This window comes from Cupressus sempervirens, chromosome 9, assembly GCF_028749045.1.
Source record: "Cupressus sempervirens isolate cs-2001-9-10 chromosome 9, ASM2874904v1, whole genome shotgun sequence".
Classification (NCBI taxonomy): Eukaryota; Viridiplantae; Streptophyta; class Pinopsida; order Cupressales; family Cupressaceae; genus Cupressus; species Cupressus sempervirens.
In genome coordinates this window covers 349,699,493-349,713,190 of record NC_143126.1, presented here as the reverse complement: position 1 = coordinate 349,713,190, position 13,698 = coordinate 349,699,493, and the positions used below count along the sequence as shown (strand labels likewise).

General features: G+C 37.2%; 1 protein-coding gene across 2 annotated transcripts in view; it reads left to right on the top strand.

Annotated features, from left to right (window-relative positions):
* LOC149538750 (F-box/LRR protein) overlaps positions 1-13,698 on the top strand; it is a 224,082-nt gene that overhangs the window by 192,534 nt on the left and 17,850 nt on the right. For both annotated transcript variants that reach the window (XM_089800074.1, XM_089800075.1), the window contains 2 exons: positions 5,198-5,391; positions 8,584-8,696. In XM_089800074.1, coding sequence (XP_089656200.1) covers positions 5,198-5,391; positions 8,584-8,696 — 307 coding nt within the window. The remainder of the gene's footprint in view (positions 1-5,197; positions 5,392-8,583; positions 8,697-13,698) is intronic.

The window sequence follows — 13,698 nt, the reverse complement described above, 5'->3', positions numbered from 1 at the left end:
TTAGGAGACTTTGTTAGGGAGTCTCCAACCTTTTTTGAGGTCTTTGGAGATGCAAACTGCCTATGAGATGCGTCTCAGAGGGAGGCAGATGCATTTCTTAGTAACACTTATTAGAATCATAATGATTCTCAAAAAAATCTGATCATTGAAATTGTTGTAAGTTCAAGATCATTTGAACCCAAAGTGGTTCCACTTGTACTAGATGCACCATTCATCATGATGTTATCATCATTATAATTTGTAGTGAGTCTAGTAAGATCCTCAATGGTTGCATCCAAGTTGGTACATTCAGGGGCAAAATCTCAAAGCTTGGTGTGCCATCCTTGTAGTGTTCCTCTTTGTGTAACAAAAGATGCAAGTTGGTATGAATGTAAATCAAGTCTTTTGCTTTTTTTGAGTCCAATCGGTTACGCTTCAATCAGTGGATAAAGGAATACGTATTGTAATTGCCTTCAACGATGGAAGAACTTGCAATTGGGATAGTGTTAACAAAATTAAACATAGAAATGCAAAGTATTTAAATAATGTTAAGTACTAATAGAAGTGGTAAATAAAAAAAAAAACACTTGTGAGGGGACCATGATTGCAAGAGGTTGTAGATACTTAAATGGTTGATTATAGAGCTACCACCATGTGATAGCTCACATGTTGTTTTAGTCTCTTATTGCAACTAGACTATTTTTTAATCCTCAAGGCAAATAAGCCAAATTTTGTTCTATTTTTTTGTGCACTTCTTCGTCTTGCAAGATTCTTTGAAGAGCTTTGTTGCACCCATTAGCGACTTTTTCATCTACATATGGTGTTACTCTATCTAGCCTAGTGAGTATTTCAACACTATAGTACCTTAGAGATAGGGCATATACACGGAATTGCAATGGGGTAGTCATCTTTTCCCAAATATGATGAATGATTGTTTGCACCTTATTGAATAAGGTTTTTCTTTCTATGGGGTCATTCTCATGTGTTTCTATTACAATTTTTACCTTGTACACCTTTCTATCCATGCCATCACAGACATCCCCCAAGCAAGGAAAATCTATAATACCCATCCCTTTTGTTATCATTGTATCTATTCTTGCATACCTTGCGACATGTGCAGTGGATGTTATTCATTAGGTGCATTTCATAATATCAATTGTATTCATGCATTTTCTTATGAGATGATGTATCTATTATTTCTTTATGATCATGAACATTGTACTTGAGATTTAAGCTAATTAACATAAACTTCTTAAACATGACTCAATGTGAAGGAACTCTTGGGGAATGAAATTTGTATTTGTGTAATTGTTGTGTTTGTATATATTGGATTTGCATTGTTACTTTGATGTATAAAGTTTTTAAAAAATTAGTTTAGTAAACGTTGTAACATGTTAGGTTTATTTCTCTTGGGTTCCCAAGGAGGGTGTTATAGTATCTATGCTTGCAAATTAGAGCGTAGTCATGATAGGCTTAGTAAAATCCAATACATATTGAACTCGAGCCCACCAATTTTCATCAAGACCAATGTCTTGACCTTTTGGGCCCTCCCTAAATTTGAATCCTTCCATACCCCACTGTTTGGAGATAATCATTGGGCACAATGCCACTTGCACCTTGACATGTTGTCTCATAACTTAGTATGAGATGCAAATCGTGTCTGACAACCTAAGTTAGTTAATAACAATATGTCAATAAAATTAAGCAAATTTATATACAATTTGGTAATTGAATATGACATAAACTTTGTTAAAATTAAATTTAGTACGTATAATTTAGCTTCAACAACTCCAATTTGTAGAAAGATCTGAATATCAGTTATGGAATTTGGTGTTTTGCCACAAAGATCTACATATCCCTCCCCCTCTTGGCATATTTGTTTTACCCAATCTATTTGAGTGCCAATTTTTAGCATCACTGAGTTGAGGGAGTGTATTGTACATGGTGTCCAACAAGTGTGGTTGTATTGGCCTCAACCAAAGAACCTACACCCCTACATTTTTTTGCATTATTTGTGATTACCTAGACCACATTTTCACTACCCACCATGTCAATGCCCTAGGGTGAATTTTGGAAAGGAATTGTGCATCTTTCACTTCCCCTTCACAATTAATTGCCCTCAATAACATTGCCACCACAATATCAATGGATGCTTTCTTGTATCTTTCCATTCATTGGAAACAATAGAAATACTCAATGTTTTCCATGAATATCTAATTGCTTAAAGGAAGTCTTGTCTTTTTGCAATAGGGTTGTACATACCATTTCATACCTTAAGACATGTAACCAGATGGTGCACTATTGATGGCTGCCACCATCTCCTTCCAATATGGTTATCTCACCAAGTTGAAAGGAAGAGCATTGGTATGGAGGCAAAGTGCAATGGCTTGATCAGAAAAATCTCTTGCCTCCATTTTAAATATCGTGTCCAATGGACCTCCTTTCCGAGTGGTAATTCTACTTCCTCTTCCACTCTTGATACTTGGAAGAATGGATGTTTGGAGGATATAGCTGGTTCAGTAGATAAATGCATTTTCCCTTTCCATATGGACCACCATAAGAAGTTTCTTTTGACTCTCTAACCAATCTATCAGCCTCTTACTATTCATTTACATATGTTTCTATTTGTGCATCAGACAGCTCCTTCTTATTCTTGCCTTTGCATACTCCTATTCCTTTACTAGAAGGGCCTATAAAATTAAGTTTAACTCGAGAATATGAGCTGTTGAATGGTTTACTGTCACATACATTACACTTCCAAATATATGACCCACCTCTTAATCTTGTGATATTCTTGTGGTATATCTCCATAAAGGAGATCCTATCTCAAATTTGTATTTATTGGCTCCTAGCTCCCTCTACACTTTCACTACCAATGGCAGCCATTCTTGCACAATACAATTTGATTTCTTGGTATTATAAGAAAATAAATAAATTTAAATTAGAAAAAAAAATATGAATGTCAAGCAGACAAATACAATAAAAAGATACAAAAATATAAAAATAGATAGCTAGACTTGTTTCTTTATTTCTTAAATAAATGAAAAATCGTGAAAAGTTTCTTCCCAAACTCAAAACAATTTTTCAAAATCTCAAAAGAAATCATTAAAAGGCTTGAGAATGAGATCAAGTGCTTACCTTAGACATTAGATCTGCTTTGTGACAGTTATGCGGCACCCTACAAATGGTCCTCTTTGACAATAATCACTTACCCTTCAAATTGCCAAAATGGAGACCAAATGAGAAGAGACCAAAGCAACAAACAAATTGAAATAAAAAAGCAATGAATGGGCTCTATCAGGGCTGTTTTAGAGTTTAGAGGAAAAAATAAAAAAATGTTAATGAGCACATGTTATATATTGTTTTGAAAATGTCACTTTTGACGTTTTCATGTGCATTGGGCCTCCTAGATGCCCTTAGAGGTGCATAAGAAGCACTCCCCCAACTCGTGAATGCACTGGGAATGCATTGGAATTTACAGGGTGGTGCAATGCTTCATGTGCACCTTCAAGGGCATCCCCATGCAACCAAGCCCATCTCGTAGGTCAACCAGATATGGGACATCCTGAAAATTATTGAAATTGCCTTTGACTCTATCAATGATGTTTGTCTGTATATTCCTTAACATCATATGTTGACAATTGCGTAAACAATACATGCAAAAGTGAAACACAATGCAGAATCAATGGAAATCGATTTAGAAGAGATGCCCCTTCTTTCTTTCTCTTTGTCTCTTCAAAATTCCTTTGTGATTCAACAATATAAAGTGAAGAATTGAGTTAGCTTATTTCCCCTCAAACCCATTAGACTACATTATCAGATGCTCTCTCCGACCCTCTAAATGCAAATGCGGATGTGTTCAAAGGCATAGGAAGAGGCGGCACCTTCTAGAGGCGCATAGGAATTTCTCCACCACCCTACAGATGCACGCCAATGCATCCATAGGGTTGTGGAGTGCTTCTTATGCACCTCTGGAAGGTACCCACCTCTGGAGTGCACATGCAATGCATCCATAGGGTGGTGGAGTTCTTTCTGTGTGCCTTTGCCTCCACCTCCGAATGCATCCACGTCTCCATCAGGGTGGCGGGGGAGAGCATCCAGTAATGTAGTTTAAAGGGTTTGAGGGGAAATATGATAACTCAATTCTTTACTTCATGTCATTGAATCAAAGAGGAATTTTGAAGCGACGAGAGAGAGAGAGAGAGAGAGAGAGAGAGAGAGAGAGAGAGAGTGTGTGTCTCTTCTAAATCGATTTCCATTGAACTCGGCATTGTGTTTTTGGGTTTCACTTCTGTGTGGACCATTTAAGAGACTGTCAGCATATGATTTTAAGGAATATTCAAATAAGCATCATTGATGGAGCCAAAGGCAGTTCCAATAACTTTCAGGATATTCTATATCTGGTTGGCCCAGGAGATTACAAAGAGAAGAGTCAAGAACAAGGAGGACTTGAGGCAAAATGAACCAATGGGTTGGAATGAACATGTGACTGACTATAAACAGATTAATGTGGAGTGGGCTTGTGTCCCTTCTTCAAAAGCCTTAGTTTTGTTTTCTATTGAGTAAACACCAACATAAAAGGTTCATATGCTGAGAGAATAACACCTGGTTATCCCTTTGGCTACCACACTTCCCTTTCCTTTTCTACAAAACCTTGTTTCACAAATATACCCATGAATTTGCAGATCATAAGGCAACTTCTCAGATAGATAGTATTGGTTGCCACACTTTCTGGGCTGATCACAACTTGGCTTTTTTCTCCAGTCTTCTGGAGGCAACTGTTAATTTTCCATATCTGGCCCAATTTGGATTTTATTTCCTACTGCATGTGATATCAACTCCACTGCCTTTGTCATGTAGTCTATTATTGGGCGGACAGTCTTCAGCATGAAAATAATCTTAATGATGTTGGGAAAGTTATTGTCATGGAGAGACCACCACATCTTCTTAATAGTATGTTTGTAAAGAGCCTTTTGATAAAGATGTCAGATCCTTTGTTATAAGTGAATCCAGAAACTTTAAAAAAAAATCTGTTTTACAAGTTTTTGCTGTTTTCATGAGCACTTTCTTTGTCAAGTGAACCCAAAATCTTACAATTATAGTTTTATGTTAAACAAGGTCTGCTTAGGATTAGATTTATCTTTCTTTTATATATTTGAACTTGAGAGTATCTTGCATGTTAAATAATTTTCTTTACAGCAATGCAATTTTTGTGCAGAATCTGCAGGAAATCACTTTAACCCTGCAGTCTCAGCAGGAATATCACCAGTAGGACCAACCTACAAGACTGTCTCGGTAAGGGTGTCGAAAGATGACGTGGAGAGGCAAACTGTTACCTGGCTTACATGTAAGAAGGAAGGAATGCCTGCAGAGCTTGATGGACAGTCTGTACTAGATGACTTGGATGATGAGGTTCATGTGCATATTATTTGTTTTAGGTTGCTGTTTTATTTTTTGTGTTTATTTGGGGTTTATGTTTTCTTACCATTAACTCTGCTGCTTTCTCCCTATTCGAATTCCAAACATTTTAGGAAAATACATGAGAGGAGATAAAGGGATTGAAAATAATTTTGTCTAGGTTATATGGTTATTTTCTCCCTTTAATCTGTAAAAAAGAAAGAGAAAGTGAAAATATTAGTGTAATTATTTGAGGAATTATAATATAGGTTTATTCTATTCTTATCCCGTTTGAAGTGATATAATGAGACACTTTTCACCTTATTTTTAGATACCAATATTAATTGTGAGCAAAATAAGTTGTTTCCTACCTAGCTGGTCAAACGCTCCTGATCCATGTTCTCCTTAACTTTCTTTCTAATTTCATAGTGATTTATATTCCTCCCTCAATAAAATTGAACTCTTGTAGGAAGAACAATCATATAAAATTTATGCTGTAGGAATAAAACATATTTCAAATTGTTAAGGGCGCTTAGAATTTGGATTCTCTTGTAAAGATGCTCTAGCAGGTGCTTGGTTGAATGCTTCCATCATAAATACATCCTCAATTGTTTTGGGGTGTTGAACTCTTTTCATTGTATGCATTCATTGATAAGGAGGAAAGAAAGAACCTGATATATGGGTGACAATTGGGACAATGGCAAGAGATGGAGCAAGTGAGAAGAAAATTTGAAATCAAAGAAAAAGCACTTGATGAATGCATCCTTTGTTTGATCACTACATCACACATTCTCCCCACAGGATCCTACCTTGAGGTGCCTCATTTGTTACACCTTTTTAGCATTAATGGCAAATACCATTGTTTGCTTCCTCTTTTGAAGACTTTTAATTTTAATGGCCCACTTAAAAGAAATTGAATGTCCTTTTGTGACCTCTAGGTCATGAGTAATTTAGTATAAATGAGCTCTCTGGGAGATAAATCTCATCATTAATCTTGATCGGCAGGTTTTCCAAATCCACTCAGGGACTTATTTTTGGACGTAAGATCATTTGAAAATACATCTAGAGTCCTTCATCATTGGATAATTTTTTTGCTACCTTGTTGGCCTTGTGATAAGAATGTTGATCTGTTTTACCCTTGAATCACTTTTCAAGTCACAAGTCCAAGAAAGAGTTGCTGCAACTCTGATTGCGAGTCAACTATTATTCTCCTCTTACTAAAACATATCTTCTTTCCACCATAATCCTTTCAATCTCTCCAAATCAATTGCCTCAGCTTTGTTAATAGTTCCAAACTTATTATGCATAGAATAGGCTTTGAGATGATTACCCTTGCAAATGTGTGAATAAGGCCACCGGCTTCACCATGCCTAAAGTCCCTTAAAAATGAGTTTCCATTTTACTCTATTTGGAAATATATGTTACTGAATGTATATTGGACCTATCTCTTTAGTGAATGCTAATTTTTTGATGTGACATGATATGGCATAAAACCTATGCTCCACGGAGTTTCCGGGATGGGGACATTTTAGGGGACGGGAATGTGTTTCTGGTACGGGTATGGGTCAAAGCCAAAATTTAGGGGACGACGATTAAAAACATAAGGGATTTTTTTATATATATAGAGACAGAATTTGAATGTGTATCATAACATTGATAAACCATTCACCATAGACATTTTAGAAGATCAATACATGGAATTTAATCAAATGGCAAATACTAAATATTTCCATTATAATTATATGTCAATATCACATACATATATAGCAAAAATCAAAATTCCTAAAGGCTCTAGGTACCATGCTGAAATCAGAATGAAATAAAGAGAAGTCCAACTAAAATAGTTAGTAAATACTAAACACAATCTTGCCTCACTAAAAAGAATCTTTCCTTACTGCTGCTACTACTTTTATGTTTTTTTCTTCCACTTAGCGAGTATGTCAAATCTAAAAATGATTAGAAGAGTTAGTGTTTTAATAGACCATATATGGGTTGCATATTTTTATTATGTCTTTAAGACAACTTGGGGCCGCGTGGACAGCAAAAATTAGAAAAAAATGTTTTTTGGTGGCATTTTGCTTTTACCAGATTGGTTGGAAAAAGGGGACGGCCAACAGTTTTGGGGATGGATAGGGGACGGCAAAATTTTTGCCATCCCCTGTACTATTGGCCCTCCCCAAGTTTCCTGTAAAAAAAAATGGTCGTTTTGGGGATGTTTCCGAATTTGCCAAAAAGGGGATGACTCCGAGGACGGCCAAAATCCTTCCCCGCATCCCCGTTTTGTCCCTAGTATGGGTATGACCCCAAAACCATAGGGGACGTGTCCCCGTGGAACCTGTTTCTTATTGAAATAGTATTTGATTACCCTCCTTTTGTTTCTTCTTTGTAGCTCTGCAATTCATGGAATACATTGGGCATGCCAAATAACACACTCCAATACAAATTTGTTCACAATTAATATTTTTGAGGCCTTAAATGGTTGTCTTTGATTTTGGATTAGAGAAGCATGTTTGATAAATTGTATTTCTGATAAACATTTTTGTTTGCACTGCTGATGCAATTATGTTGTCAACTGCATTTAAGTTTGCAATGATGTATACCCTCCAAAATGGGATCATTTTTTGTCTTAATTGATTGTTATGTTTAGCTTATAATATTCCTTGCCAATGTGAATAAGGCCACCAACTCTGCCATGCCTAAAGTCCCTTAAAAATGAGTTTCCATTTTTCTCTATTTGGAAATATATGTTACTAAATGTATATTGGACCTATCTCTTTAGTGAATGCTAATTTTTTGACGTGACATGATATGGCAAAAAACTGTTTCTTATTGAAATAGTATTCAATTACCCTCCTTTTTGTTTCTTCTCTGTAGCTCTGCAAGTCATGGAATATATTGGGCATGCCAAATAACACACTCCAATACAAATTTGTTCACAATTAATATTTTTGAGGCTTCAAATGATTGTCTTTGATTTTGGATTAGAGAAGCATGTTTGATAAATTGTATTTCTGATAAACATTTTTGTTTGCACTGCTGATGCAATTATGTTGTCAACTACATTTAAGTTTGCAATGATGTATACCCTCCAAAAAAAATTTGGTGGTTAATATCTCTTTGACCTCAATATGCTAATTATTTACATGTGGTCATTTTTGTGTTGATTGATTGTTATGTTTACCTTATAATATTTGACTAATTTGGCAGGTGGGAGGTGATATTTTAAGTGAAGCATTGTTTATTGGAGTCTCAAAAAGGAGCAAGTGTTCTGTAGGAAAGGACAAGGCTATGATTCCCTTCACGATTCATGAAGTTAATGGGTAAATCCTGATAATTAGTGTTTTAGAATGTTCCATTTATCCATAATGTGCTAAGAAAAGCACATTTTCACATATCAGAAAAAGGACTAGTACTCGAGAATTTTTTCTTTTTAATGTTCATCTCATTTTTCTTTTCAAGAATCCCTTCCATTATTTTCCAAATTTCTTTGCTCTCTTAATGAATACAATATGAAGCAGTTCATATTGAATGTGGAAATTGAGATCTTTCTGCTGACTTTTGATATACTATTTTACAATATTATTTGCAGCTGACATAGGTTTTTTGACCATAGTTGACATTCATACGTGTAATGGCAATGATTGAGCATCAGACAACAACAATATCTTTTAAATAGTGACTGCTGTTACACAACAGATTACATTGAGTTTATAACAGAAGCTTCAGTTTGCTGTCCACAAATAACAGAGATAATAGTAAAAGGTTTCTGACCTTTACAACAGAAAATAACTAAACCAGCAATGAACAGAGGTAAAGTAGTACAGGTAATAATATATTGTCATTGAGACATCTGAAGTAGCAGAAATAGACTAAAGAAGCAGATTTCTGACCTTCACACTCAGTTTATAATCAGTTGAATAAGCACCAGTGATATCCTCTCATTTGATGGTTAAATCAATGCTTAGCTCCCACATTGGACGTAGGAACTTTCCTAGCATCAAAACTGATTTCATTCAGCAATGTTTTGTCTATTTGCCACCCAAACATGTAGAAGACAGCCACTTGACCACATGAAATTTTCCCAGGCCAAACAGCACAAGCAGATAGATTGATCCATGATTCTGAGAAAACTATTATGTCAGAAACTCTTTCCAATCACCCAAACATTGCACTTTCTGGCAATATGAATATTGAAACAATGAAGGGAAAGTCCCTCAAACACCACACATATCCTCCCTGTCTAGCTGACTAGTATTGGAAAATTTCAATAGCAGACACTCATGCACTACAGTTATATTCATAGATTGCGAACTTTGTGAGTACTCTCAAGTTGTGGAGTTCTCTCTATTTTTTTTTTCTGTTTGAGTTTTCACAAGTGTAACTCTTGTATTTTTATAGACGCAAAAAACATTGGTTAATATGTCGATGCATGTGAAATGCTGGATAAAATGCATTATGCACATGTTGCTTTTTCTATAAAACTTGTATTTTCTATTTTGAGATGTGTAATACATTGTGTAGTTGAATTTTATAAAACAAAATATATTTCTATAAGATATTTTAGTTTTTAGTACTTTCAAAGCTACCACATTTTTGCCAAGTTGAAAATTTTCGGCTTAATGAGTACTCTCTGAGTCCATGTCTGCAAACCATGGTAATATTTATGCCCAGTTATAGTCTAAGTAGGATTTATAATGTCCAGCATCAAATCAACCATTCCTAAAGCAAGAATGACCAAAGGAAACCAGATCTGATATGTGTGACATTGTTTATTTGCAATTTGGCACTTGATGGTCTGCATTCAAATGTCATTATACCTTTGCTGTGGAATTTTTTATCTCTGCGATTTGGTGTGAAGAATCTCTGCTAGGTAGGGTTTACATTAACTACTATTGGATGCCAAGATTCATCCATTTCTGGACGCAATTGCACTTGCAGTCTAGGCATCAATCTGCTGTTGTAATATTTTGAATTAGCTGTGCACTTATTTTTTTGTTTGGGGCAAATTCCGTTCCTGATTATTGATGACAAGTATATCAGAATTGGTGGGTCATCACCCTTGCATTTTGGACACTGTATCATCTCTTTCTAGGCGTTTTCTTCATTGGCAAAATTGGATGCCATCATGCGGCTATATTAAACCCAAATCCAGGCGATTGTTTCTCAACCACTAGGTGTTATTCCTTGCCGAAAATCACAGGTTGTGTAAGTACTATTCTGAAAAACTCATGACATTTGAAAGAAGCTAGTGGGAATTCTAGAATAGGCCCGTGCGAAGACAATGCACTATTCTTGTTAGAGTAATTATTTGCTACGCTTATTAATTAGATCATGTTGATTTAATTGATAAAGTCGTTTATTACTCTAGTTATTTAAGCTTTCTCTTAGGTGCATATAATTAATATTTTATATTAATTATAATGCACAAGCCTAGTTTTCTTTCCCTTTACGGTTTCGTTCACCTTTAAGGTTGAACTTTTGTACTTTTTGTTTTCATAACTTGAAATACAATTTCGCTCTCACACTGTTGAGATTTTCTAAGTTCTGCTTTCTTCTTTTCTAGTTTCTCTTCAGTACAGGTTATTTGCATGCAGGGGTTCTTGGCGATCTGTGAAGTTGCTTTTCACAACTTCTACATGGTATTAGAGCGTCTCTACTGCTTCCTAGTTTGAATATTTTTGAAGCCGCGATTCGCAAACACAAACCCTAGCTTTTTCGAGGTTATTCCTTCAATCATGAGGAAGTGCATTTTTTTGGGGCACTTTGGGCAAAAACAGAGGCAACCATCATGCTCAGAAGGCCTGATACAGTAAAAATTCATACAATTTTTTTTATTTTTGGACATTGTAGCTTCTGGAAAAAGAAATTTGGCCTCTTGGAGGGCTATACAGATGGAAAAAATAAAAATAAAAATTTCGGCCGTCCAAGCCGCTCCACCCAGCGGCCACCTTGTCGCTGTTGGAGTGCCGCCTGTGCCCAACCGCACCACCTCCACCATCGGTCGCACAACCGCAGTGCAGTCTGCACCCCATTGCCGCCAGTGGGCCGCCATCCGGCCACGTCCGCCTAGTTCGACTGTCACTACAGCCGTAGAGCAACGCTCGCTTGCCATCGCCGATGGTGGAGCTTCGCTTGGCCATCGCCCACTATTCTACAGCAGCTGACATCACACAACCAGTGGTTGATGTCACTATCTCGATGGTTGACGTCACTCTTAGGTGTGTTGAAATCATCTTCCGGGCCCCCTACTGACGTCATTTTCCGGCAAGCTAACGTCACTTTTCGGCTGCTAACGTCATTTTCTGGCAAGTTGATGTCACTTTCCAGTTGCTGACGTCATTTTCCGGCAGTTGGGTTTTCTTTTCAGGTGACGGGTTGTTGATGGCCATATGGCCGTCAAATTTTTTGCCATGACTGTATTTTTCCAATGAGCTCAATTTTTGGAGGTGTAATTCATTTTTTGGCCATAACTTGAGCATACAGAGGTCTTTTTTCGATCTAAAAGAAGCACCGGAAAGTTGGTTCCAAGACAGAGACAATGATGCAGGCTTCATTTTGTTATGAGGCCGTTTGAGCTCCCATTGTTGGCGTTGAAGTAGAGGCTTTAGTTTCCTCCCTCTCTGTATCTGGCATCCAGGTTTTCTTCTCATTCTTTGTGCTTTCAGTAGTTGTTTCTTTGGTTTTCAAGGGAAATATTTATACGTTGTGGGGGGGAGCATTTTCTTTTCTGTAATTTACTTCAGAATCAACCCTTCTACTTCCGTCTTCTTCTCTCAATGGCGGACTCTTGTGTCGCTTGCCTTATACCTCACAACTACCATACTTGGAAAGGACAGATGACCAAATTGCTTATGGCAAAGGCATTATGGTCATGCCTTGATGTGGCTCAGCCAGTTCTATAGAGACCTTATGAGATTATTATGTAGCGAAATAAGATGGATGAGGCAGTGGGCCTCATTGCAATGAATATTTCAGATGGGTTACTGTTTCACTTGGATGGTTTGAATACACCCAGGGCTATGTGGGACAAGTTTTCCACCTTGTTTGGCACAATGAATTAGTTCAAGGTTCTACAGATAGATGCAAAGTTCACCTCCTTGGTTCTTGAATCATTCACTAGCATTGAGGATTTCTTGATGAAATTCAAGTCTCTTCGATCTATTTTACAGGCTGCTAGAAAGACAAAGTCAGAAGATGAGTGTATCTTTCTGATACTCTCAAAGCTTCGAGGTCCTTATCAGATTTTCACTTCTACCTTCTACTCCACTATGGATGCTCTAGGTGCACGACATGTTATGCCCTCTTTTGAGACATTCTATGACAGGTTAACTTGTGAGCAGCCCAAGCTCACTCAGATGGATTCGCTTATAGGTTCATAGTCACAGGCATTGCTTGCCAAGTCACCTCAGGATACACAGAAGCCGAAGTAGATATTAGATTCCTCTTCTCAGCACTCTACTGGTTCACCATCTTCTTCTAAGAAGGAGAAAAAGAAGACTGAGACTCCTACTTGGTCCTATTGTCGGAAGGGACCTCATGACGAGTCACATTGTTTTCAGAAGAGATTTGATGGCTATGAGAAACAAATTGTAGATTTGCAAGCTCTTCTTCAGAAGAGCATTGTTTCATCTCCATCCTCTTCTACCTCATAGGGATCTGCCTTTCAGTCTTCTTCCATCTCTTCGATGTCTACACCGGATTTTGGATAGGGTCATGCATTATGGGCTTCCATTGCATCTCCTTCCTAGGTCACTTGTATACTGGATTCAAGTGCTTCTCACCATATGGCATCTTCTCAAGGGGTCCACTCCACTATTGAGGCTTCTCCCATTCCTCATATTCTCATGGGGAATAACACTGCCTTAACAGTTTGCGGGAAAGGTTTAGTTGGCATTCAAGGTGGCACATTCAATGATGTATTTTATGTTCCATCTTTGTCTGCAAACCTTCTCTCGATTTATTAGATTACAAGCAGTGGATTAGGGAAGACAGATGAGTTAACAACAAATTCAGTCTTCTCTCAGGATAGTACAATAGGAGGCCTTATTGCTGCAGGGACAATAGATCATACCACCTGTCTCTACACTTTTTCGCACTTTGGTCCACCATCTCCACTGTCAGAGCACAACTCTTCTCTTTTGCGAGAGCATCATGTGGTGCAGTCAAGACACTTGAACCTTTGTATTGTTCCCGAGATCACTGTTTTGACTACCACAACACATCCAGTTGAGGTTTTTTCTCTTCAATAGGATTCTCATTCTGCTCTACTTGGACCCTCCAGCTCCATTCATCAAGCCTCCAGGTGTACTTGTTGAGGATTCT